The following is a 27,299-nucleotide window of genomic DNA, read 5'->3' as shown; positions in this document are numbered from 1 at the left end:
AAATCACCCCCAGACTCCATGGCTTAAATCATTGATGATCTCTCACCATTTCTGTGGGGCAGAACTCAGGAGGGGCCCATCGGAGCACTTCTGGCTTGGGATACCTCGGGAGGTGGAAGTCCGCGGCTGGGGCTTCCATCTCTGCAGGCTTGACGGGGCCTGACAACCCATGTCCAGGGTGGTTCGCACACACGACTGGCCAGGTAACACTGGTTGTTTGCTGAAGGCCTCAGTTCTTCTCCACGCGGTCTTGGGCCTTCCACGGAGCTGCCTGAGAGTCCTCTAGGCCTGGCAGCTGCTTTCCTCCACAGAGAGCAGCCTCAGAAGCCTAAGAGAAAGCTGCAGCTTCTTCTAAGACCCAGCCTCAAGCCAGACACTGTGACCCCCACTGCATGGTGGTGACCCAGAGGCACGAACATGCATCCCGCCTCTGATAGGGAAAAGTCAACATCATGTTGTAAAAGAAAACGCGAGATGGGAAGGCCATTGTATTTTTGAAAATACAATCTGCCCAAGTCCCCAGCTTTGTCTATGCCTAGGCAGCTCAGAAGCACACCCCATTTTGCAGATGAGGAGATTGAGGCTCAGAGAAGTAAGGTAACTAGCCTGAGGTCTCATGTCTGGTGGAGGGACTAAAGCCCATTCCAACTCTTAGTCCACCCCGGTGTCGCCTACCCGAGTTCTCTCGCTGCGTCTCCTTATGCCATGTCACTGAAAATCACACTGGTGGTTTCATCTTCCCAGCCTCTTCGAGGCGTGCGGTGCTGTCCTCATTCAAGTGTTTCAGATAATTCCTTAGATGATGTCTGCCTGTAAATTCCACTCCATGGAAGTGGGTTTCAACTAACTACATAGCCTTTCTTACAAAATTGTAACAGCGAAAAAGTCCACATTTTCCAGTATCTCCCCTACTCTTTGCTTCAGAAATCTCAGGAATGATAACCACGTTATAATGTGTGTGTTCGCGTTCTGTTTGACTCTCTAAATATGACATCTTATTTGTGTCCGAGACAAGAAAATTAATCACTGCTTGCTTTCAGTAGTTTCCATCCTATTTGGTCATCTTAAAAAGGTGGTTGTACCGTGTTTTTGATGTTGTGCCCGCTGGAGTTCAAACTAAAATCCAACCACCATAATCATATTCTACTGTTCTTGGTTTCAGGTCAAACTTCCCTTTCCTGTAGATCAAATCACAGATCTTCCACGGAACGATTTCCAGATGATGATTAAGATGCACAAGCTGACCTCAGAACAGTTAGAGTTCATTCACGACGTGCGACGGCGAAGCAAGAACCGCATCGCAGCCCAGCGCTGCCGCAAGAGGAAACTGGACTGTATTCAGAATTTAGAATGTGAAATCCGCAAACTGGTGAGTTGACGCGCTTGTCGCTCTCAGCAACCTGGAGTGAGCGGACTCGTGCCGGGCTGCAGTGGCGAAGGCTAGAGAAGCGGAGAGAAGGGTTACATTCGGGGAGGTTTGGGTTGATTTTTCTTTTTTTAGATTTTATTTATTTATTCGACAGAGATAGAGACAGCCAGCGAGAGAGGGAGCACAAGCAGGGGGAGTGGGAGAGGAAGAAGCAGGCTCCCAGTGGAGGAGCCCGATGTGGGGCTCGATCCCAGAACGCCAGGATCGCTTTTCGATAAGGCAGACACTTAACGACTGCACCACCCAGGCGCCCGTTGGGTTGATTTTTACAAGTTTCTCAACAGAAGAAATAGCATTCTATCCACAATTGTGTGTGTGTGGATTACACACTGTGCCAGTGTGTAATCACGTTTCGGTATTTTCTATCCTTCAGCCTCCCTGCATTTAGAGGGAGTTCTTCCTCTTTGTTCCATTCAGCGTGTGCTAGTAGCTCACATCTCTTGCATACGTGTGTGGACCAGGTATCCTTCTCAACTGTTCTCGTAAATGATCGCACTTAACCCTCACATCCACCCTGTGACGGAGGTTCTATTTTCTCTCCATTTTCAGAGAAGGAAATGAGTGCAGAGAGGTTCGCCAACTCCCCACGATGTGGCAGAGCTTCAGTGCAAACCCAAATCTTGTATTATCACCACTGCTTTCTCCTGCCTCCCACAGGAGAATGTAGAACCCAGACAGGACACCACGGGACCTCCCGAAGGCCCTTGCAGCCCCGGGGTCCTTGATTTTGCAATTCTGCCTCCCAGTGGCTGCCACCTCTTCCCAGGGCCTGAGAATATTTTGTCTCAGGGAAGAAGCCCCCGTCTCCCAGGCTCCCCTCAGTGGGAGCTCGGTGCCCCCTTCTCCTCGGTGAGCAGCGTCAGCTCCAGGAAGTAAATCCGGGTGGCCTCTGGCTCCTGACTTAGCTTTGAAGGCAACCAGTGCAACCTCATTCAGCTCGACCCGCTGGCCAGATACCGGAAGCAACTTAGGTGCCATGTCCATGTCAGGCTGAAGAAGGGAGAGGCCACGTGATGTGCTTATGACCTAAGTTTGGGTCCTCAGACCGTACACGGCGATCCTTTGCCTCGTGATGGGCTGCTGACCTGATGAGAACCTAGGAACAAGATAATACATTTGAAAAGCATGAGTAAATGTTACCTGTTACTAAGGGAGTCTTGCACCTCAGGGTCTTTTTTCTTTTTTCTTTTTTAATTAACTCCCACCAAGCAGGGGAAACCGGCTCCTGGCAGTGGGTCCCCTCAGCTGTAAAATAACGCCCAAGCTTCTCAGCAAGACCTTCGTGCTTGCTCGTACGGGTTCGGTCTGTAGCTACCTCCAGTATCACCTTCCACTCCTCTCCTCCAACTTGACCCCTAACAGAATCCACCGCTTTGCACTTCCTGCCACCGGTTGTTTCTGCTGCTGTCTGTGCCTCTGCTGTCTCCCCTCTACCTTGGACATTCTTCAAGCATTTTCTTCTCTGACTTTGTCCTTCATCCTTTAAGCATCAAGTTACTGCCCCCTCTCAAGGAAACCCGTTTCCTGAGCCCCCGTTGAGGCTAAGCACCCACTCGGGGAGCCCTCGTCTCACCTCTCCCCGCATCTGCATGTGTGTCTGTCTCCCCAGCCCCTGGCCCAAATGCTAGGTTCCTCACAAGGACAGTGACTGGCTCATCTCTCAGTGTCACCAGTGCAGGCCCAGGGGGCCTCTCAGGAAATGTCAGTTGCCCTGAAATGTATTGAAATTGTAACTGCGTTGTGGGACTACAAATTTCTTCTTTCTTTCAAGTTTTTCTTTAATGTTGCTTTAATAGCAACAACAACAATTTGTATTTAAGCCACATAAGGAAGCAAGACATTGCTGCTGGTGAAGGTGGGTCTTCTGAAAGCATGCTGGGCTTCGGTAGGGACCCAGCAAGGCTCAGTGTGCTGAGTGTGAGCCATCAGGGCCTTGAGCACGAGTCCAGGGCCTTCTGGCCCCATGCCCCTCTCCAGGCGGTAAAATGATTCTCATCGCCCATGTTTAAGGAACACCTGATTTTGTAATTAGAATTCTTTCAGTGTAATTTTGCAATACAAATAAAGTCTAATAACAATAAACAACAACAAATAATAAAGTCTAAGCCACACCGAGGCAGATACATAAAGCACTTTGCTGATACTGTTCAGTTGAAAAATGGATAGGGCATCTCCTACTTCTCCCCCTGGTTTTGGAAGCCCCTTCAGTGATAGGCTGCATTTCCCGGCCGCGTGAGAGTCTCGTGGGCTCCTCAGTGTCTGTGACTTAGAGTAACCAGGGCCTGGGTTTATACCGCCTTTCCTGCGGAGAGCCAAAACACTGTCGCCACAGCAGTTCATTTTCTTCTCCCTGAAAGTGGCCCGGGACAGTTTGCAGATCAGTAGGGGGTCAGTGGCAGAATAGAGAATGAGATGGCCCTCCTGGGGTGGGGCGGTGTGGCCTCCGGCTCTGCGCCCCGGGCCTTCCTGGCGCCCCCGGGATGCACGGCCACAAACAAGATTTTTTCGCGAGGACACCTCCCAGAGGTGCTTCGCTTCTCACTCACGCCGCTGTCGCTGCGGTGCTATGGCCGCTCACCTGGTCCGGGTGCCGGGTGGCGCTGGCCGGCGGGGTGGGCCGGGAGGCCCCGCGAGTCCCCCGTGCACGCACCGGCTCCCCACTCCCGCGCTGCCTGCGGCACGCCACTCAGCTTCTGCAAACTTGCATAATGTATTTCTCTCAACTTGCACTTGTACATCTGTTTATTTTTCATTTTTTAAACATGTTTTCTTGATAAATTTATAAATATTTTAGCAGGTGCCCTTTCCCCGTGTAAATCTCTGTCTCCGACACACATGCCCACGCTGCCTGCCAGACTGCACTGGTGAGCGGCACGTGCAGCGCCCTGTCGGAGCCCCCATCTCCTGTGTTTGCTGCTCCCTCCTTTCTCTCCCGCCCCCCGGCGCCACTCTCCCGCGCATCTGCGGACGTCCAGTCTGTGCTCTTTCACTGTGTGCACCCCTTGGAGCCTCCACATCGTCTCTCCTCGTCCGGCCGGTTCGGGTGCAGCCTTCACCAGCCTCCCCTCTAGCAGCGAAATTCACCTCTCTGGTGGGATGGTGAATTTTAGGAACCCAAGAGTTTATGTGGGATTTCCTTGGAGGACGGACGTCTCGGAACCTCAGGCTAGTCGGCTAGGGCTCGGGCTCCACGCCTCTGTCGGCCCCTCCCGCGTCCAGGGACAGCCCGTGCTCCCGACGCACTGCACGGTTTCCACCTGTCCCCGAGATGACCTGCTGTGTTCATCTGTCCGCCACAAAACGCCAGAAAGCCCGCTGAGGTTTGATCAAACCATGTGAAATTGCCTGTGGTCGCTTTCTGTTGTGATTTTCGTTGATTTTTTCAATAGACTTTTCTTTTTAGAGAAGCTTTAGGTGCACAGCAGAATTGAATGCCCCTGCCCCCTGCGCACTCACCACCTCCCCCATGACCGACACCTCCCACCTGAGGAGTGCATTTGTTACCATGCAGGAACCTGAATCCACATGGCGTAATCACCCGGAGTCCATAATTTGTGTCAGGGCTCACGCTTGGTGTGGTTTAGTCTGTGGGTTTGGACACTGTGCCCATCGCGACTGTACACTGAGTAATTTCACTGCCCTAAAAATGTCCTGTCCCTCCCCGCCCCCCCATCCCTGGCAACCACCCATCTTCCCCCCCACCCACCCCGGCTCCATAATGTTGCCCTTTCCCAAAATGTCATAAAGTTGGAATTGGCCAATTTCTGACTTTCAAAAGTGGCAGCCTGATACACTGGGGGGAGATTTTTCAATGACATCGTTTGGGACTGAAAGTTTTCCAACTGATGGTCTACAAACCCCAAATTCCAGGAAACCAGAGCCTTAATGCCCTGCAGTTCTCTGGTTGCTGGGAATGTTGCTGGGCACTGGGCAGACCCCAGACAGGGAGGAAGAGCTGCCCCGGGGGAGGCGTCGGGCTCATGGCACACCTGGATAGGCTGCTCCGATAGGAAACTTGTGTCCAGGCTCCTTGAATACACGTCTGGTAGGTTCCTATGTCCCGGCGTTGTCATGCACCAGTAACCCTGCCTTACCAAATGCAGAAACGGAAGCTGGAAAACCCCCGGAAACCAGGCCTTCTGTCTTCCCGTTCAGGCTTGATGGGGCCTTCTCTCTCTCTCTCTCTTTTTTTTTCCTCTGCTGTCCAGGTGTGTGAGAAAGAGAAGCTGTTGTCAGAGAGGAACCAACTGAAAGCCTGCATGGGGGAGCTGCTGGACAACTTCTCCTGCCTTTCCCAGGAGGTCTGCCGCGACATCCAGAGCCCTGAGCAGATCCAGGCCCTGCACCGCTACTGCCCCGTCCTCAGACCCATGGGCCTTCCCGCGGCCTCCAGTATTAACCCCACGCCCTTGGGCGTCGAGCAGAACCTGGCCGCCTCGCAGTGTGCGGTGGGGGAAAGTGCGCCCTGCTGCTTGGAGCCCGGCACGGCTCCCCCCGGCCCCCCCTGGGCCCCCGGCAGCGCCCCGGAGAACTGTACTTCCGCGAGGAGGCCGGACGGCGCTGAGCCGGGAAGCTTCTCGGAGAGGGCGCCTCCTCTTGAATCCAGGAGCCAGACGGTGACCGTGGACTTCTGCCAGGAGATGACTGACAAGTGTACAACTGACGAGCAGCCCAGGAAAGAGTACACCTAGTGACCCGGCCGCCTTCCAGCTCTCCCACCTCTCCCAGCTCTCCCACCTCTCCCACGCGGCGTTCTTCGGTCGGCCTGCGGTGCTGTTCATCTGTTGTCTGGAAGAACCAAGAAGGAGTTCGGTGCACACTACAGCGTTCTTAGCAGCAATACTGTTTCTAAGTATTCCCTCCTCTCTTCCCGCGGGAGTGATACACAGTTCCCTTCACAATGGTGCTACCCCTTGCCCAGGCAAGGAAGACGGCGGTGGTGACACTGCCTGTCTGTGGGTTAATTTCAGTCTCAACAGGGATAGACTATAACACCTCTAGGACCCAACCACGGATTTTTTTTCTCAGTGGCCCATGTCACAAACCCTATCTCAGGAATTTCTTCTGAATGTTCAATTTTTTTCATTGAAGACAGCTTCTATACACATCAAAGTTTTATAGCTAGACTGTACATATTATATATAATATATATATATAAAATATATATATATCCATATGCAAAAGTCCTGCATGCCTCAATTTTCTCATCCTAAAACTGGAAACTTCATTTCTCATTTACCAACAGGTTCCAACATTCCTCTTCTTTTGTCTCCGATGCTAGAACTAGTTTGGTAACTGTTAACATGGTCATTTTTCTTGCTTCACAGTTCAATTTCAATTTGTACTTATTTATGGAACAGAATTCAATGTTGAAAGCTTTTTTTTTTTTTTTTTTTGAGGTTTTATTTCAGACCCTTTCTCTGTTGTTTGGTTTGCTTCGGGCACCATCGGCCGGTGTCATCTGAGTGTCGTGGGTTTGTTTTTTCCTTGCAGATACTGTACAGTCATGGTCAACTTTGCCACTTGCACTGAGTTTTGGGTCAAACCTATTTTCTTAAATGAAGTTGTTATTACTTCAGTATAACTCAAGTATAATGTATATCCTTTGCTTTTAGTTGAAAAGTAAGACATTTTAGCTAATTAAAAAGCACTCAGGTGATAATTATGTAGGAAAAATAATCTTGCCAAATAATGAATTCATCCTAGGATGTGTAGACAATAATCTGCTTGAGTATTTTTCTATTTCACCTCCTCCCCACCTTTCCCGGACACAAAGTTTAAATGCAGAGAGTTCCGAGTTGATGCTGGATGTTCAGACTCCGAAGTGGGGAGAGAGTTTGGACGGCCACTCGAAAGTGCATCCACACAGCAGGAACCCATGATTTTGTACCAGGACTCGGCAGGCATTGGCTCCTAAAAATCAAGTTAGAACTATTTTCACACCCAGGGGGCGAGTCCCATTCATTTCAACCCGTCCTCAGGCCCCTGCCTGCTCTTGGAAAGGCAGCGCAGGAGGAACTTCTTGGAAGGATTTGGCTAATCAGCCACCCCCCCCGCCCCCCCTCCCCTGCCCAGGCCCCCTGCCCATGCTGGGCTCCCAGGACCTCTCACCTGAGTGGGTTTGAATCACAGCACCTGGGGTTCTGCCTGTAAGCGGCGTCCTGGGTTAATGCAGCTCAGCTAGAATAGGAGAGAGCGGGGCACATGTGAGCCTGGCGTCTGTCCCAGACACAGGCAAAAGCATTTCTTTCTCCCTCCCTTCTCCAAATGCTTTGAGTTGAAATCTGGGGTTTTTCTGCTCGGCTCTTGTCCAAAGGCAGATTTCATTCTGAGGCTTTGGACACGATATGGCCAAGGAGCCCTCCCTGCCCCTTTCCCCCTGCACCACACACACACACACACACACACACACACACACACACACACCCTACCCTGCCCCTTTCCCCCTGCACCACACACACACACACACACACACACACACACACACACACACACACACCCTACCCTCACCTGATGATAATTTTCTTCTCTTGCTGCAAAACTGGTTGGCTTACAACCCACAGAGAGCAGCTTCCCTTGGCTTTGGGGACATGCTGGCCCCTGGCCACGTTTACAGGAAGATGTGCCCAGACCCTGCCGCCAGCCTAAGAGGAGGAGGGGTCCCTCCCTCCCTCTGGTGGGCCCTCCAGCCTGGCTGCGGGAAGAGTCCCGAAAGGTTTGATGTGGGGATGGGGTGGTGGGCAGTGGGGAGTAGACGGTTGACTTTGTTTCTTTATTTGTGCCATTGTTTGGACAATATTAAAGCTGCATGTAAAAGGGGAAATTAGTATATGACGTAGGCGAGAAGTGAAACCATAGTAACATATGTTTTAGTATTATTAACTTTTTTCTGTACAAATATTAGCGCTAAATGTTTAAATATGTATGAATGCCAGAAATTTGTTGGTTCATGCGGTAGGATAAAAAAAAAAAAAAAGGCTTTTCTTTTCAGATAGTTCCGCTTTTAAAACCTGCCTCTGGGTTTCTGTTTTTCCTCCTGTGCGTGTGTACGTGTGTGTGCTAGTCTGAGACAGATTTCGATGCGGCTCAGAGTTGGAGCTGCCGTTTTTACTAGGGTTGTTGGAATTTCTTGGCCTAGTGGAGCGGTTCTGCGCTTCACCGTGGGGTTTGCCTTTGCGGAAAACTGGTGACGGCGGGAATTCAAACCCAGGGTGAATCCTGGGACGCACCAGAGGTTTGTGTTATGGTGGAGGAGTCAGCCAACAGTGTTTTGTTTTTTAACTCTCCTGTTGCCTTTTTTAAGTGACCTCCTCTTCTTTTGAAAGAAAAAGAATGTTTCCTGCTAGTCTCCTAACCAGGTCCGAACCAGCCTGTGGGCGTGATTCACCCTGGTGACAACTCATGTGCAACTGGTAGTCTTGACCACATTCCGTCAGTCTCCCCCCTGTCTGTTGTTCGGTCTGCACGCCCCCGTGCTGCGGCCGCATCCGGGCGGGGAAGGGGGTCTCCTGATTTCTCTCCACCCTAAATCAGCCCACATTCTCCTGCCACCAACCCCCTCCTCGCTTTTCTCCCTCTTCCTCAGCCAAACCCCTGCTACGGGAACTGGTTAAAAACACTGCTTGAAAAACTCTTTCCATTTCTTAGAGATTTTTTTTAACGACTTAACGATTTTGTTCACTATGTACCATAAACAGTGACTGGCGTTGTGCAATTGTCTGTGTGACCTGTCTTGTCTTCTACTACCCTGAACCGCGTGTTCGTCAGAGCTGTGTCTGCGTTGATTCAAAGGGAGGACTAGCTGGGGACCAGAATCCAAACTGCCTCAAGTGAAGTGTTAAAAACCAGCCTGTCTCCTGCACCTGGGATCCCTTGGTGAGGCCCGTGTCTTTTATGAAAAAGAAAAGCAAGTTAGTAACAGGGAATAGTGTTTGCACAGCACGGCAACATGTAGTTGTGCTCTGAAGGGTCCTTCCTTGTAAAAATAAGGACTGCTTAGGAAGATCCCTGCCACAGCCGAGTTGGGTCTCCAAATAGGTGGGTGTGAGCTGTGGGGGCCAGTTAACCATCTGCCCGGATCTAGTCCTCCCCTTGGATCTGCCTGTGTCCTTCTTGTGTGTCCAGACAACCTCGCTTCATTCAGGTTGGTCAGGCTTTGGGCAGGTGAGTGCTTTGCTGTATATGTTTGTTTCTCTGCGTTATCTGGGGGTGCCTTGAATAAAATCAGACTTCATTACGTACTGATTCTGGAACAAAACGGTTACAAAAACAAAACAAAAGAGCTGGCAAAGTGACTAGACCATCCTGCTATTTCTATTCCGGGTTCCCTCGCAATGACTCAGGCGTCCGAGGTGAGGCTGCAGTGTAAGACATTATTTTGTATATTGTACAAATAATTTATTAACTGTCTTTCTAAAAGTATGCTGCTTTTAAGATGCACTATGACTTTGGATTTAATCCTTGTATTGCTTTCCCAAGGAAGTAAAAAAAAAAAAAAAAGGCTAGTGATTAGAATGCCAACTGCCACTTCTCCTTAATAAGGAGGCCAGGGACCAGCTCTAGGACTTGCACCAGCGAACTGCCGGAAATCAAGTGGCCACAATGTGAAGTTTGAAGCTATTACCAAGAGATCTAGGGGCGCCTGGCTGGCTCAGTCAGTAAAGCATGCGACTCTTGATCTCAGGGTTGCAAGTCTGAGCCCCGCGTTAGGTGTAGCGATGACTTAAAATCTTCATTTAAAAAAAAGGCCTAAACCTACACTTTCTCTTTTCATACTTTATGGTTGCCTTTAAAGAAGAAGAAACAAAGGTGTATAAACTATAAGCCTTTTAAGAAATCCCAGAGTCCTGTCTCCACGGTCTGTGGAGTGGCAGAACCCTCTCAAAGTGGGTAAAGCCTGCAAAGCTGCTGAGCTACGAAAGACCCGTCTGGCTGGGCCTCTCCATTCTACCCACTGAAACTAGCAGCTGCTTAATTCATAAAGGACTTCAACCCGCTCCCCTAGCACTTGTCGTTTGGGAGGAGTCACAGACCAGGAGGGAGCAAGAATCAAGTTTTGTCTTCAAATCACTGTAAATAGACTGAGGGGCAGAATCTTTTTTTTTTTTTCTTTCTTTAAGAATAAAGCTGTTCACTCAATCATAAGTTAGCATCTCTCCCCCAGACTGAGGATCTTGTTGCAGGTGCAGTTCCTGGCGAGTCAGTCCACAGTGCGGTGCCCTGTGTGGAGTCGGTATTCGTGCAGGAAGTCCGCGTGCATGGAGGCAGTCTGTATGTTCCCAGTACCGCCCGAGTCATCTCCTGACCCAGGCATCAAAGACTGATGCTGCAGAATAGACGATATTTGTACACAGTGTGTGTACAAGTAGTATTTGTACATAGAAAGGACCCACTGTGGCAGATTGAGGATAAATTATTCAACTGACGGTGCAAAAACATTTCTTGCAAAGAAAAGGAAGTGTACAGTATTTTCCTGCACTCCACCCTGGGAGACAGTATTTATATCAAAATGAGTAGCAGTGCATTGTAATCGGACTGTGAAAGTGATGCTGCCGCTCTGGGAAGAATACCCTTTGGTTGCAGAGGCCCACTTGGTAGCTTTGACTAAATGTTGTGACGTGGTGCACGCATCTCGCTCTCAAGCAATGGCGAAACAACTCTGACTTTCACTTCATTCCAGTTTATTGACCTCAGCTAAAACAGTGGCCCTCCTTAGAAGCAGAAGGGCACCAAGACCATTCATTCAGTGCCAAGCGTTCCTGGGGGGCTGATCGGACGTGTATGTGAGGAAAGAGGGAAGGGACTTGGACACAGAGGGTTTTTCCTACCGATGATGCTAAGTCTCCTACCAAAATACGTCTGCAGGCAGAGGGGTGACCTCCACTGGGTCCTAACGATGCATTTGGCGTGTGTGAATGCTGGGATGCCCATTCACGCTCGGACACAAAAGACCTGCCACTTCTAGTGAGTGAACAGGAAGATTCCAAATGCACTTGGGAGCTCCGGGTGCTGGTTAAACACGGTGTGCCGTTCGAGGCAAGCACCACCTGTGCTCGTGAGGCCAGAAGGGCCTGGGAGAATTTGTTCCAGAACCAGTCTGATGCAAGTGCACCTCTAATATATGCCTTACAAACTCCAGAGGCCATATTCAAAACAGGGTCTTCTCAGTGTATGCAAGGGGCCGCAGCCCCTCTTCTCTTCCTCCCCAGGTCGAACAATACGGACAGTTTCACACATATCTACCTGTATAACCCTCTGTACCTCTCATAACTGCTCAACGACTGTAACAGGTTACATCAGGTGTTTTTCTACATACTTTTTACACAGATTCTATGCGATTAATGTAACTTAATTCAATGCATCATTTTATTGTACTAGTTCTTAGGCTTGTCTTTTTTTTTTTCTAAGTGATTGTGGTTTTCGTTGTGGTTTTTATTGTAAAAATGAAATGGCTGTTGATGCTTATTCTCTGTAACTAAGAATTTTTACCATTTTGGGGAAAACAAAGCATTGCTATGAACTAATGAATTGAAACTTCATTTACTCATTGTAAATACACTATTGTGCAAAAAAAAAATTTCACTCAATTGAATTGCTAGTGTTAACTGAATTTTGTCTAGACACCATTTCTGTTGATGAAATAAAGACATATCATTATGCATTGTAAGCTGGTCTTCCCTGCCTCTGACCCCTGTGTTACAGATCACAGGGCTGGAGGCCTTAAGAAATCTCTTCTCCCAGAGAAGCTATGTGTCTTCCTCTAGTTTGGACCCATACCTGCTACCTGGTTAATCTAATTAGAGATCTAAAAAATGTGATAATACTAATGTGACTCCTCAACACTGAAATTTTTAAAATCCCCGGTGGCATTAAATGCAATTTTCTGGCTTCGATGTTCTCCAACAGCTAGGCAAGGTGTCGCTGTTGAGGGCAGCTGGCGAAGGGTATTGTTTCGGACGAGAACACGTGCGTCTACAATTATAAATAGCAGGTCTGATTTAAAACAGAAAGCCAGGGGCTCCAGGCTGGCTCAGCGGGGCATGTGACTCTTGATCTCAGGGTTGTGGGTTTGAGCCCCATAGTGGGGGTAGAGTGAATGAAGGAATGAATGAATGAATAAAACAGAAAGCTAAATGAAGGTAACCAGAGAGAAAGCGGCATTAGACCAACACCAAGATACCATAATGAGTGGGGCAAGGAGTTTAGAATTGTGGTTAAGGGAATAAATACGTTAAACTAGAAAGTATATTTGATCATCTGAGTCCTCGATTTTGATGTAAAGGGAAAGCAGGTATTGAATGGCGGGCAGGCTAGATGACCAAGAGTAAAGCTGGACTCAGGTGGTCTGGCTAAGCTGTCAGTGAGGCCATAAATACATTCTCATGGTGTCTGGAGAGCTGCTGAGATCTGAGCTTCAGGAAGTACCTGGCCTCACCCCATCCGCCAGATGGAAAAACTGAATTAAAAGTTACTGAATGCCTACTGAGCGTCCTACTGAGTCAAGGAGGGCTTTCAGGGAGCATACAATAGGGTTAGCAACTGTTGGCAAAACAACACAGTCGTAACATTGTAAGTGTGAGAGGTCAAATATAGTCATGAAGTTATCCAATCCATTCCGAAAAAGCAGGTGGGTCTTAGTACAAAAATTTTCTATTAAGAAAATCTGGTCATTTAGGGGCACCTGGGGGGCATAGTTGGTTAGATATCAGACTCTTCATTTCAGCCGGGTTGTGGGATCAAGCCCACTATCGGGCTCTGCGCTCAGCAACAAGTCTGCCTGGGTTTCTCTCCCTCTGCTCCCCTTCCCTCATCGTGTATGGGCGCTCACTCTCTCTTTCTCAAATAAACAAATCTTTAAAAAAGAAAGAGGGGAAGGGAGGGAGGAAGGGAAGAAAAAAAAGAAAGGGGGGAGGGAGGGAGACGGGGGGGGGGGAAGGAAGGAAAGGAAAGAAAGAAAGGAAAAAAACCCTGATCATTTATAACTGATGGTCATTTGCTCCTTCGACCTTGACATTTGCACTTGTGGCAGGAATGACAGTCATAGTTTGTAATAGAATAAAGCCATTGTGTTCTGCAGAAGAGGAGCATTCACTGTCCTGCTCCAGACGAGCAGCGGCCATCTTCCTGCTTTGAATGTGCACCTTCGGAGGGATTCCTATCACCTTCCACGGTACAATGAGGATTCCCAGATTGGCTACCCCTACATCAGTCCCTGCCAACAGTTTTGTTGTATCTATTTGGGAATAACTAGGCTGGTCTTTCAAACAGTAGTAGAATTTTTCACTCTTCTCCAACCCATCACCCTCACCCCTCAGTTAGGATGCACTAGCAAGACTCTATTTGATGTTTAACATCCGCTTGGGATAGGGCCCAGAGTGGAATGGGTTTCCGATTCTCCCCATTGAGCACCCTCGTTTTCCAGAGAGATGGAAAAAGCCACTCATCCCACATCCCATTATGCAAGTGTCTTTCCTTTCATTTGACTCAAGAACATGATACCTTCTATCCTCACGCCTCCGGCTCCTACAGATCCCAACATTCACCTGCCACTGGCCTGCTCAGTCAGCCAGGAAGAGGCATCCCTGGTTCTTCATGGCTAGTTTTACTCGTCCACCTTGAAGACGAGTGCATCCCTGAGGCAGTGAGCCTCAGCCTAAAGCCACAGATGGAATCCATCAGAGACATGCCAGCATTCACTGGGAACATCACATTTTTCACTCATCCTTTAACTTTTTTTTTAACTTCTATTTGTGCTGTATAGTTGATTACCCTGTAAAGGCTTAAATTAAAGGAAAAAAAAATGGTGCCATCCAGGCTTCTGAAAGAGTCTCTCATAATAAACCTACTGATAGCACATAACAGAACACCAGCGAATAAGGAATAGACTGGAGAGCTGAAAGCGGAAGGTAATACATTGTATTTGGCATCTATACAGAAACATACATTCATTCCCCCAACACTGGGCTGCATGCTGGGCATCCAGGATTTCGAATGCAGAGGCCTTATCCTTAAGCTTCCACAAGCTAGTTGGACAGGCAGATGTGCAAAAAAATCATTGCCCAGGGGCTGCTGACTGTTACGGACAAGAGAGAGCATGGCTTCACGGCTTCCTGGAAGGAGCCCGCACCTTGAAGCAGCTGGACCTGGGTTTGAATTCAGCTGCACATCAGACACTTTAGCTGTGCGACCTTTAGCTGTGGGGCAAGTTAGTCTCTTTGAGCCTTCTCTGATCTTAAAATGGGGATGAACAATAACTTTACGCCGTTGTACAAGGTAGAGATAATGTGTCTTAAGGAACTGGAATACGGTGTGCCCCTTAATGGTACCCACTTGGACTTGGCCCCAGCATCATTTTCATCCACCTGGTCTTCACTGGCTCTTCTACCAACTCACTGTGGAACAGATCATGCCTCTTCATATCTCCGCACCTCATTTCCACCTCTGCAAAGTATGGGGACAGAGAAGACTCAGTAGCCATTTGGGCTAGAAGCACAGACCAGCCCCATCCAATGCTGGGCTCCCTTCCGCAGCATCCCAAGCAGTTCCCCAGTATATCAGGGTCCTCCAGAGAGGCGGTACCAATAGGAGATGGATCAGTTGATCGATCAATCAACCTATCCATCTATCTATCTGTTCAACGGTCCCAACTGCTGCTGTGCCACCGCAGAGCAGTGGTGCTCTCTGCAGCGAGCAGGGCACCAATCCCATCGGGCTGCTAGGTGGGGAAGGATAGCCATTTCTCGATCCTTCTTCCCTCAGAGTGGCAGCAGCTCTTACCCCGAGATTTTCTCTCCTGGTGCACACTTCCTCCCTGCCTCCTCCTGCCTGAGATCGGACTGATGGTGAGGCCAGGTGGGGCAGTGAGAGGTTGATCCCAGCCCCATTAGGGGAGGGTCTCCTGTGGAGGTGGGTCCAGCTGGGATCACCCTGTACACACCCATAGCCCAGTGGGTGTCTCTGTGGAGGGAATGGTTCCCGCAGTTCTTCTCGAAGTTTGAGCTAACAAAAGTGCAACTTTTCTCCTGCAGATGCCAGCTGCTCCTGGGTCCATTTTTCTGGCCCCAACCATGAATTATTTTTTCATAATAGATGAAAGTTCTAGAAGCATGTTCTGAAAGAAATAGGAAACAAGACAAACGAAACAAAATAGACTCAAAGGGCTTGTAAAAGTCAGTCCTGCCCACCCACCTAGGACTCTGTGTATGTCACAAATACCAGGGATCCAATCAAAACCTGCTGAAGACAATTCTCCCTAGGTTGACCCAGAGATGAATGACCACAGAAGAGGTTCTGTTCCCTGAAAGACCTGAATCCCACCTGCCATCTTCTTATCCTTCTCCAATTATTGTTTTTTGTCCAAAATCCAGGTCTAAAACTGTAAGCCAACCTTTTCCAAAGCTCTGTCTTTGCTCCTTCCACAAGTAGCCAGATTTTTGGCTTTGTATTATGTGGAAGGGAAAAGGGATCCAAATGTGGAACATTCCATTTTGTAATAATCTATTTGATCCTAAAAATCCAATAAACTTAGGCTGCCTTGTGCAGAGAGAGCAAGAAGCAGTAATGAAGTATAGAAGGAGCTTGAGTTGAGTCAGACAGGCTTGAAATAAAATTCCAGCTCATTTACTCATCCAGTGAATATTAATTTATATCTCTGCTACTTCCCAAGGAGTATGCTTAACCACATCCTAATTGCACGACTTTGGACAAGTCATCTATTTCTTTATCCATAAAATGGCAATAATTACACGGTTACAGAGAGGAAGCCCATGACAGTGTCTAGACCGCCATCAGGCCCTTAATGAAGTGGGTATCTTTCCTCCTCTTCTTCAGATTCTTTGGTAATTGTTATGTTATGTAAAACTTCTCAGCCAAAGGGCTCAATAAATTAGTACACTCCATCCTCAATATATATGTCTATATATATAGACATATATATATATAGACAAAGAGTTAATATAATACCATATAAGAGCTCCTAGAAATCAGAAGAAAGACAAATATCCCAACAGAAAAGACAGATGAGGATCATTCATAGTGGAAATACAGATGACCAATAAACATATGAGCAACCTTACTAGCAATCACAGATGTACATGAAAACAAAGGGAAACATGGGGCGCCTGGGTGGTACAGTCAGCTGTCCAACTCTTGGTTTCAGCTCAGATCATGACCTCAGGGTCGTGAGATGGAGCCCCACGTCGGGCTCCACGCTGAGCGCGGTCCGCTTGAGATTCTCTCTCCCTCTCCCTCTGCCCCTCCCACTCGTGCTCTCACACTCTCTCTAAAATAAAAAATGGAAGGAAAAAAAAAACAAAGGGAAACACTTTCAGTTCATCAGACTGGGAGGAAAAAAGATAATGGCTGGTATGAATAAGAGTGTGGAGAAAGAGGTGCTAATGTGCTGAAGAGAATAAATTGGTGTTGGGGCACCAGGGTGGCTCAGTCGGTTAAGCCTCTGCCTTCAGCTCAGCTCATGATCCTGGGGCCCTGGGATTGAGTTATCGGGCTCCCTGCTCAGTGGACAGCCTGCTTCTCCCTCTACGCCTCCCCCCACTTGTGCGCTTTCTCTCTGCCTCTCTCTCAAATAAATAAATGAAATCTTTTACAAAAAGAGAATAAATTGGTGTAGTCCTTCCTAAGCAAGAATTTTCAGCATCTATCAGAATGTAGAATGTGCATGTCCATTAAAACCAATGATTCTACTTCCAGACACCTATTAAAGATATATATATGAAACATTCCCTGTAATGTTGCATGCAGTAGAAACAAGTTAGAAGGCTAACTAGCCATCAAGTATCTTATGGCTCATCCACACCATGCAAAAGTGTGAATTAATGTAAACCTGAGGCCGTTCCACAAGTTCCGACATGGGAAGACCCCTGTGACATATGAACTGAGCAAAAGCAAATTGCAAAGACATCTCCGCATCTCTACATGATCACATTTGTATTTTTAAAAACCAACATGTATATGTGGACATACATTTGTCCTCAAAGACAGATGACGAAGACCCTGAGGAAGGTAGGGGAAATGCACCCCGAGCTGTTAGCAGTTGCCTTCAGGGAGTGAAGTGGGAACTGAACACAGCTGAGAACAAAAACAGATGAATCCTCACATGGTCAGGTTCACATTTTACTCTCTATGTTCTTTTATAAGGCTTGAATTTCTTTCAATGAGCATGTATTACTTTAATTTTAAAAACAACAAAGACCATTCTTCCATGCAAACCCTTAACAATGGTCCTCTGGTCTGAGCCACATGCCTCTCTCCCCTGGGCCACTGGGTAAGCCTGCTAGCTGGCCTCCCTGACTGCACTCTTACCCCTTGTCTTAGTCTATTCAGGCTGCTAGAACAAAATACTGTAGACTGGGTAGATTATAAAGAACAGAAACTTATTTCCCACAGCTCCAGAGGCTGGGAAGCCCAAGATAAAGACGCTGACAGAGTCACTGTCTGGTGAGAACCCGTTCCCTGGTTCATAGAGAGCTGTCTTTTTGATGTGTCCTCACATAGTGGATAGGACAGGGAACCTTCTGTGGCCCCTTTTATAAGGGCACCAATCCTATTCATGAGGGTTCCACCTTCATGACCTAATCACCTCCCAAAGACCCCACCTCCAAGTCCCATCACACTGGGGATTAAGTCTCAACATGTGAGTTCTGAGGGGATGCAAACATTCAGACCTTAGCAGCCCTATAATAGCCTCTCCAGAAAGTGGGGATTTTGAAACCTATGTATCAGATCACCTCATCCCTGTGCCATCCAACCTAAACTCCTTTCCATGGCCTATAAAGCCCTATATATCAGCTGCTGTCTGTTTCAACCTCGTCCTTAGCTCTCCCTTCCTTTATCGTGGCCCAAGAGAACTCTCCAGGGCCTTGGCATGGTTGGCCCCATCGGTCATGCAAGGTCTTAGGGCAGGTGGTACATCCCAGGCAGAGGGACCAATAAGTAGAAGTGTCCTCACCTTTTGAAGCTACAAGAGGAGAGCACTCTTCATCACCTCCATGTCCCAAAAGATTGGAAGAATTCACAGGGCAATCTTCTTCCTAATGTCAAAATCTCCCTTCTCTACAGCCATGGTTCTGAACTCTGGCTGTGCACTGGAATCATCTGGGAGCTTTAAAAAGTACTGGTCTCAAGGCTCCATCTGCAGAGATTCTTACTGCGGCAGTTTTCAAAGCTCCCCTAGTGATTTCATGTGGAACTGGGCACAAGAATTACTGCCCCACAGCAGCTTTGCATTCAGGAACAAGGACAGCTCTCCCTTAGAGTGTAGTGAGGTTCCTACAACTCAGCCAGCCCTCCTCTGAGGGCTCACTTGGCCAGATTGAAAGGCTGCTTTCCATGCCCAGCTAAGTCTGACCTCAAAGAACCAACCTTGACAGAAGTTTATTTAGTAATCAGTGAGCATGGACTTGAACAAATTGTGGGGTTTGGGTGACAGCAAGGGAAATGTCTCAGAGCATAAAATCATGGCTCCTCCCAGTAGCTTTTGTGACCTTCCAAAATAGAATCCATTTCTTTTGCAGGACAGTTTCCTCTAAGGGACACATCATAAGTGGCAAAGCAACTGTGGTCCTACCAGAAATCACTTCACTCTGAAGCATCAACTACTGAGGTAAGAATGCATCTGACTGAGCCCTAAAAATTCTGCCATCCAGGACCCAATACAATGTAAAAAGTAGTTTACAATCCATATATTGGATGATTATAATACATACATACATAGAGTGGATGATTATAATCCTGTTTGCTGCACTGACTTCTAATTACAGAGGGATCTGTAGGCAAAGCATGATGTCTCAGCCACAGAGCTCTGGAGTTGATAGCTGTGGTCTCAATCCCCAAATCTTCCTACCATCTGGGGAGTGAAGTGGCCTATCAACCCTGTCAGGGGTTCGGTGGGAAAGTGACCATAAGTAGGAAAGCTCTGTGGTCAAAGACATTTTTTGTAATTCCTAGAAACAGAAAAAACAGGGAAGAAAGAGGAAGAAAAAAGAAAGGGGGCCTGTCATCTTCATCATCTTTTCTCCAGGCTTGTAAGATTGGCTGGCCTCACCCAAAAGATAATCCGAAAGATTTAAAAAATCTGCCTCAACTAAACACTACCGTCTCTCCCTCAATTCTCTGCCAATACGAAGACTCCAGTCACATGGAAGGAGGTACAAGAAAGGGAAAATGAGTAAGCCTGCCTCGCTGACTTCACAAACGCAGATAAGAAGCAGCAACCCCCGCAAGGCTACTCTAAAATAGTGACTCTCAACCCTGGCCGCACGTTCCAATCACCTTGGGAGTTGAAAAAATACTAATCCCAGGGGCGCCCGGGTGGCTCAGTCAGTAGAGCTTGTGACTCCTGACATTGGGATTATGAGTTCGAGCCCCACACTGTGGGTAGAATTTACTTAAATATCCTGATCTGCATCCCACCCCCAGAGATTTTGATTTAATTAGAATTGGATGGGTCCTGGGCATGAAGATTTTTTAAAGCCCCCAGATGACTCTAAACTCATAACCAGGGTTGAGAACCCTGCTATAGCTTGGTGTGGGGTTCCAAGTAGCCACACTCTGATCCTAAACATAGTCTCCTGGGTAGATGACTGGTCACTGAGAAGAAATGAGTATCAGTTTGAAAGAAGTATTATAGGAAAAATCTAGGTAGGATGATTCCTTCTCATAATATGGCTTTAACACAGTAACAAAGTATCTCTAAACTCAAAGGAGATATGAAACTGGGGTTGAGATTCGATCAATCATCATAGATTTAGGGGCGCCTGGGTGGCACAGCGGTTAAGCGTCTGCCTTCGGCTCAGGGCGTGATCCCCGCGTTATGGGATCGAGCCCCACATCAGGCTCCTCTGCTATGAGCCTGCTTCTTCCTCTCCCACTCCCCCTGCTTGTGTTCCCTCTCTTGCTGTCTGTCTCTATCCTGTTGAATAAATAAATAAAATCTTTTAAAAAAATCATCATAGATTTAATCATCATCATTAACAGGAGAAAGCAAGTGTGTGAGCTCAACCAAGTGAGCTCAACTAGGAAGTTCCCCCACCAAACTTGGAGGAGTTTCTTTTCAATGGAAAAAAGCTCTTAGAAGCAGTGGATAAAGCAAGTGTCATTCTTTTTTCCAGAATTGAGAAGAGTCCACAGTAAATATCCATTATGTCTTAACAATGAGCAGGACATGTTTATTCCACACTGGCTTTTCAGAAAACAGAATTAAAATCAATACAATATTGATTTCAGTCTTTGTGAAATATATCACCAAATATTTGTATATGACTTTTAAATGCCACAGCTATGAAAACAATGGAACACACCCTCCTTTCTTGGTGAGACAAGAGCAACTCAAGGTTACAAATGATGCCTCTTCTGATCCATTTTCCACACTGTGACAGAGCTTTCTAAAATGTAACTCTGATCCCATAACTTCTCCACTGCACCCCCTTTATGGGTTCTCCATTGCCTTCCCACAAGACCTCGACAGCCCCTTCTCCAGCCTTCCCTCTCCATAGCCTTCCTACCCATCCGTGCCCCAGCCACACAGAGCTCCCCAGACAGCCCTGCTGTGTCACACCTCTCAGCCTTTGTCTGTGCTGCTCTCTGTACTGGGATGACCTTCTTTCATGTACCCCAGTCCTCCTAGGTCTTGAGAAACTCACCACATCTTTTAAAACTCATTTCAAAAGTAACCTCCACTATGAAGCTTTTCCTGACCCATCCATAAAGAATCGACCACTCCCTCCTTTGCCCACCCACCCGTTCTAACATGGCACCTTACACTTGATCACATTTGTATGCTTACCTGTCTAACTTTCCCATTCTGAGCCCTTTGATGGCTGAGACAGTATTTTATCCATTTATAAACCCAGCACTTACAAAACTGAATGATATAAAGTAAGTTTCCAGTTAGTTTATTTCATAAATTGAACTGAATGTATTGAATGACAGGATTTAACTCCATAAATTAACCTCTTCTCCCCCTCTTAACACACACATATACACACCAGGAAGCTGGAAAGTGAAGGCTAAGAAGTAGCCAGAGTGGAAAATCTCTTGCAATTTTTCTATGTTCAGTCAGGCTGTCTGTCTTTACTTACCATTGATGTTCTGTACCCAGTGGCTGAAGGCAGAGGCGAGGGGCTATTTTCCCGGTGCAGAAGGTCCAAGCAAGAGCTGTTCCGAGAACTGGAGCTTCCTGAGTCACTGTGCAACTGTCCCTTTTCAGACAGCAATCTGGACAGAAAGCTGGCCTTGCGACTGCCCGGGTGAGATCTGTCTGTCCAGACCCTGCTTCTTCTCACACTGCCATCGTAACTGTGCAAATCTGTGAGAGGCTCTGCTGAGTGTCGTCGATCCTGGGACTGCTCCCAGGTTTCTATTGCATAGGTTGGACAGTGTCTAGGAGCTATCTCTGTAGCTATCCAGGACTGGGACTTTGCCTTTTTTAGGGCAGAGGAAAGGTGTGGTTGCTGTCCGGGGTGCTGAATTTGAGTACTGTCCTCCCAGGGACAGGTGCTGTGGACGTGGAGCTGTCCACTGTGCTGATCCTTGTCCGCCCACTCTTTTTTAACACAGCAAGGGTCTACTTCAAGTTGCATGGGCTGTGAGCTTTGCCACATGGTTTTAGACTTTGGCACATTGACTCGAATGACTTGCTGTTGATTGTTGGCTTGAAGTAGAGAGATTCTTTTAGGCAAGGGAGAGCAAATCATACACTCCCGGACCACTGAATATTTTTTCAAATGGAATGGGGTGCCGCTTTCATCCTCAATGCCCTCATTGCTGGATTTCTCATTAAGTGCCCTCATGATTTTCCTGATTCCCAGATGAACTATTTCTAGTATATTGAGGAATAAAGAGATAGCTGCAATGCTGTGCATAAAGAGCATGAAAATTGTCTTTTCTGTGGGCCTGGATACAAAGCAATCCACTGCATTAGGGCAAGGAGGTTGACTGCATTTGTAAAGGGGATGCATTTGAAACCCATAGAGAATATATTGGCCTATCATGAACCCTACTTCCATCACAGATCTTGTCAAGATGTGTAAGACATAAGTACGCAGCAGACATCCTTTCAGAGGGACTTTATGGATTCTCTTCTGCTCCTCTAACCTCTTCAGCTCTCTATCTATCCTTTGTTGCTCCTCCAGTTCAAGCTCTGGATTCTCCATCTGGACTCGGAGGTGTGACTTTTTCTTCTGCCTCTCCTTCTCGAAGGCCCTGAGTCTATAAAGTGCATGGCCCATATATACCAGAGAAGGAGAAGACACGAAGATGATCTGTAAAACCCAGAACCTGATCAAAGAGATAGGGAAAGCATCATCATAACAGATATTGTTGCAACCTGGCTGCTGGGTGTTGCAGGCAAATGCTGACTGTTCATCATCCCAGACATCTTCAGCAGCCACACCAAGTACCAGCATTCGGAAAATGAAGAGAATGGTCAGCCAGATTTTCCCCACAATAGTTGAGTGGGAGTGAACTTCCTCTAGGACGCCACCTAATAAATTCCAATCCCCCATGGTAAGAGACTAATGTCTGAAACATACAGAAAACACTGAAGTTAATAGCATTCATAGATATAATGTACAAAGACACAGGCTCATCAATAAAAGTTTCTTTTTTCATGTCAGCAAAGCTATAAAGGATTTTCCAGCCCTAATATGTATGGCCCATGCTTGATGAAATAGGATAGTTTCAAGGAATATGTTTTTGGAAAACAAAAAAACAAAAAACTAAAGACCCTGCACAATCTGATCCAATTTCCTGCCTATCCTCTCCTCTCCCACACAAGATGGACTATCATTCCACCATATGCAATGGCCCTCACATTTGTACAATGCATTCCATCGCAAATTTTGTTCATTTTTCTACCATATCAGATGCACCATTAACCAGACATCCTACATGATCTTAAGTAAGTCTTAACTTCTCCAGGAAGTTTTCCCTAGCCATCCCAAGCCAGAGTGACTTTTCCCATTCCTGAATGCCCACGCTATTATTTATACCACTCATTTGATATTGTGCCTAACATGAATTTTGTGATGGTTGTGTCTTATGTCCCTCTCTGTGGAAAAGTACACTCTTTGCAGATAGAGCATTTTCTATAGCATTTTGTTTATGCACACAGAAGATATCATTAAATAATAGTGGGATGAATTGTCTCTCCATTTTAACCCAGCTCCTTGACCTTATCACTGGAATAATCATCAACAAAAAAACAAAGTAGATCCTCATTATGTATTATCCATGGCTCCCACTGCAAGTAAAGAAAACAAATTAGCCAAATAAACCCTCTGGAACAGGCACAGCATAGCAGTAAAGATTAAGCAGACAGAAACAGAAACATACATGTGATTATATCCACAAAGCCACATCTGGAACAGCATGTTTTCATGAAAGCTTTGTTAACTTAGAAGAAAAGTGAATATAAACTGCTTCTCTAGTAAGCTTGGGATCTAGGAAAGAATCGAAACATAGCTGACATAAGTTATTTGGTTTACCCTGAAAAAAAAAAAAGAATGCTTTTCAAAGGTTGATGAGATTAAAATATTTGATAGGTTAAAGGCTTCTAAGAGGCAGAAGATTTCCTGATATCAAAGGTATACAGAAAAAAACAGGAAAGTGTTACTAAGTTAAAACCAGTAATGAAAGAATCTTCCCCTTCCATAATTCATTCATTCAATAATATTTACTAATCTTAACTATGACCTAGGCATTGTCCTAAACGCCAGGGACTTGAACAACGAACAAGATATACCTCATCCAGCCCTCACACCACTTCGTCAATAAGGACTCTTACTAACATATAAATTGGACAAATAGTGAAAAAGAATAGATGAATATCAACTCAAAAATACAAGAGAGGGGCACCTGGGTAGCTCAGTCAGTTGAGCGTCCGACTCTTGGTTTCGGCTCAGGTCGTGATCTCAGGGTTGTAGGGTTGTGGGATCAAGACCCGTTTCAAGCTCTGTGCTCAGCCAGGAGTCTGCTGTAGATTCTTTCCTCTCCCTTGGCCCCTCCCCCAGTCTCTCTCTCACTCTCAAATGAATATGTCTTTTAAAAGATACAAGAGAAAAAACACAGAATCATTACATCTTCCCTACTTATCTCTCCAAACATAAAATAAATCCCAGGTGGAATAAAGTATTAAATGTAAAAAAGTTGGGGCACCTGGGTGGCTCAGTCATTAAGCATCTGCCTTCCACTCAGGGCGTGATCCCAGGGTCCTGGGATCGAGCCCTGCATCGGGCTCCCTGCTCCACTGGGAACCTGCTTCTTCCTCTCCCACTCTCCCTGTTTGTGTTCCCTCTCTCGCTGGCTGTCTCTCTCTCTGTCAAATAAATAAATAAAATCTTTTTTAAAAAAAATAAAATAAAATAAAAAAATAAATGTAAAAAAGTCAACCACAAAGTATGAGAATAAAATATAACGTTTTATAATTTTGAAGTAGAGTAAGTCTTTTTTAAGCACATCAGTGCCAGAAATTATAATTGAAAAAAGTTTTAGATTTTACCCAACAAAGCTGAATGGCAAAAGTAGAGATGTCCAGAAGGCATTTGGGTCTAGAGAATAAAAACAATGAAAGGTACGAACTAGACATAAACAGTTAAACATTTGTGAACAATCACTGAATAGGGTAGAGATCACTTAGGGACAAGACAAAGTAAGCCAATGACAGAACCCTGAGAAATAGCATAGGAAAATAAGTACAAATAAAAATGAGAAATGGCCAAAGTGGGGAGAGGGGACCATGAGAACAGTGTCACTGAAGCCAAAGGACAGAGTTTCAAGGAGAGACATAATGCCAAATACACATACACATACTCCTCTAGTTATATAAATTAATTGTGGGATATACCATGCTCAGGGATTGGAAAACAGTATTTGTAAAGATGTCTGTTCTCCCCCAAATTAATTGATCCATAGATTCAATGTGAGATTTTATATCAGAGTAAAATAAGATGCTATAAATGTATATATGTATGTATGCATATGTATATGTGGTATATATGTGTGACTATATGAGCATGGAGGAAAAAAATACAGGGCACACACCAGGAAGTTAATATTGGTTATTGGAGGTTTATAGGAGGTTCTGAGGGTAGAGCGGCAAGGAGAGGCAAAAAAGAAAAAGGAAAAAGAATAAAGACTCTTCTAAGCAAGCATGACAGATTTTTATCCAATGTAAATATTTATGAAAATTTTTACTTGTAAAATATGCATGTATATGTATACATAATTTTTTAAAATAAAATTTAAATAGTAGATACCTCAGAATTCGGGAGGGGTATTAATGAAACTTTTATATTTTACTCTATGTACTTGAGAATTGCTTGAAATTCAAAATTTAGGAATATAGTCGCATGTAGTACTTGCAAATAAAAAAAACAGACTTTAAAATCTTGGATTTATGCCTTACTAACAAAGCAATAATTTACTAAGTTCTATCCTCTCAAAGACTTTAGGTCCTTTCTCATTATTCCTTTAAAAATCTCCGGGTATTATTCTTTATTAAAAAGTAATTCCTTTAGCACTTACAAAAAATCTAGACCCTCTCTTTTATATTAAAATCCTGAAATAAGAAAGCTAACTCATTTCATTAACTTATTCTCTACTTGGAAGTCCTAAACCATTTAATGTTTATTGTCACTATCCCTTTAAAGCTTGGTAATTATTACCTTTAAATAGCAAGTAAAGGAAAACTGGGCCAACGAGAAAAACAAATACAATCATGCATATTGGCATGCAAGAGCAAAATCCTCAAATATTCCTATGTTTCCTGTAAGTAACTACTTTTTACCAGTAATGACTACAGGTCCTAGAAATATTCCTGAATTCTATTATCAAATACTAACTTAGCATCTCCCATGTAAAAACTGGAGCTCCTTTCCTGAATTTTATTTCAGATCTAATCTCTCTATCCCCAAAGGGATTTTCTCTAGTTCTCATAAAGAAGTCCACATATTTACCACTTACCTTATGGAAGGTCAAAAAAAAAAAGAATTGTAACAATTGGGCTCAAAGAACCTTAAAGTTGGACCATGAGTGGCTAATTAGTGAACAATCGCTGGTGGTTGCAGACATAAAGGCTCTCATCAGCTCTGATTCTGGGGCAGAATCCAGAATGAGCACAGTAATTTTGATCAATAGAGTCTAACCTACTTCTCCCTGGAGGTCAAAATGTCCTTTGGGGCTTTGCAATTCTCTTGTAGTATTTTCTTCTAATTGACACCATACCTGAGCCTCTCCTGGTGTATCTATCATATTTAGAAATGAAAAGTAAAACAAATGAGAATTTTCCTTTTTTATTTATGGATGGTTACAGTGATTTGAGTTTTGGGTGCACTTCTTCCAACTGATTACTCTGGGAATCCATGTCACAGATCAATGGGTCATGTCCAATTTCATTCAACAGCTGCCTAGGGTGAATCTTGACTTATCAAATGTGAACAAGTAACAATGGAGTGACAAACCCAAAGTGTTCTTGCAAATCATGTTAGGCTGAAAGTTCTCAAAAAGATATCATCAGACCAGAAAGGGGGCTGCACATGTCTGTAAACTAATTGTTCTAGCACTACTCTATTAGGTTAACAGGCAGCTCAGGAATTTTTTTCAGTAGGTAATCTGAAAGCCTTAGAAAGCTATGTCAAATTTTTGTGGAGTAAGTATTTGAATTCCAGAAAGGTCAAATGACTTGCCCAATGCAAACAGAGACTAGGTCTCCCAACTCCCAGTCTTGTAACATCTACATCAGTCACATCTCAAGCAGTCTTACTGCCATCTTAGAGGGGGTAACAGCAAGGGTATCACTGGAACCCAATGATGACTTCAAATCAGGGCTCCTATGCACATTTTTTTAAAGTAGGCT

At 45.8% G+C, this 27,299-nt stretch overlaps 2 protein-coding genes across 7 annotated transcripts in view; one reads left to right on the top strand and one right to left on the bottom strand.

Moving 5' to 3' along the window:
• BACH2 (BACH transcriptional regulator 2) overlaps positions 1-12,087 on the top strand; it is a 358,628-nt gene extending 346,541 nt beyond the window's left edge. For 2 of the 3 annotated variants that reach the window (XM_045807056.2, XM_045807057.2), the window contains 2 exons: positions 1,163-1,369; positions 5,638-12,087. In XM_045807056.2, coding sequence (XP_045663012.1) covers positions 1,163-1,369; positions 5,638-6,120 — 690 coding nt within the window. In that variant the 3' untranslated portion in view covers positions 6,121-12,087. Of the gene's footprint in view, positions 1-1,162; positions 1,418-5,637 lie in introns of those variants that run through there. The other variant, XM_087865325.1, reaches the window with a different exon arrangement.
• GJA10 (gap junction protein alpha 10) lies at positions 7,540-22,950 on the bottom strand. 4 transcript variants are annotated; one of them, XR_015726027.1, is made up of 4 exons: positions 21,526-22,950; positions 15,206-15,539; positions 14,759-14,869; positions 7,540-7,609 (listed from the first exon to the last, which is right to left on the bottom strand). XR_015726027.1 is itself a non-coding variant. In XM_087865326.1 (2 exons), the coding sequence occupies exons 1-2, from the start codon at positions 22,948-22,950 to the stop codon at positions 15,501-15,503; spliced, it is 1,464 nt and encodes a 487-aa protein (XP_087721452.1). In that variant the 3' UTR covers positions 13,365-15,500. The 4 variants fall into 4 exon arrangements, 1 of the variants encoding a protein (XP_087721452.1); XR_015726028.1 differs by lacking the exon at positions 7,540-7,609 and having other exon boundaries at positions 13,367-14,869; positions 15,366-15,539; XR_015726026.1 differs by lacking the exon at positions 7,540-7,609 and having other exon boundaries at positions 13,370-14,869.
• Between the last annotated feature and the right edge of the window lie 4,349 nt (positions 22,951-27,299).

Source organism: Ursus americanus, chromosome 11 (genome assembly GCF_024610735.1).
Source record: "Ursus americanus isolate L20-20 chromosome 11, mUrsAme1.1.p, whole genome shotgun sequence".
Taxonomy (NCBI): Eukaryota; Metazoa; Chordata; class Mammalia; order Carnivora; family Ursidae; genus Ursus; species Ursus americanus.
The sequence above is the reverse complement of the archived record's forward strand: the minus strand, read 5'-3'. Positions and strand labels throughout refer to the sequence as shown.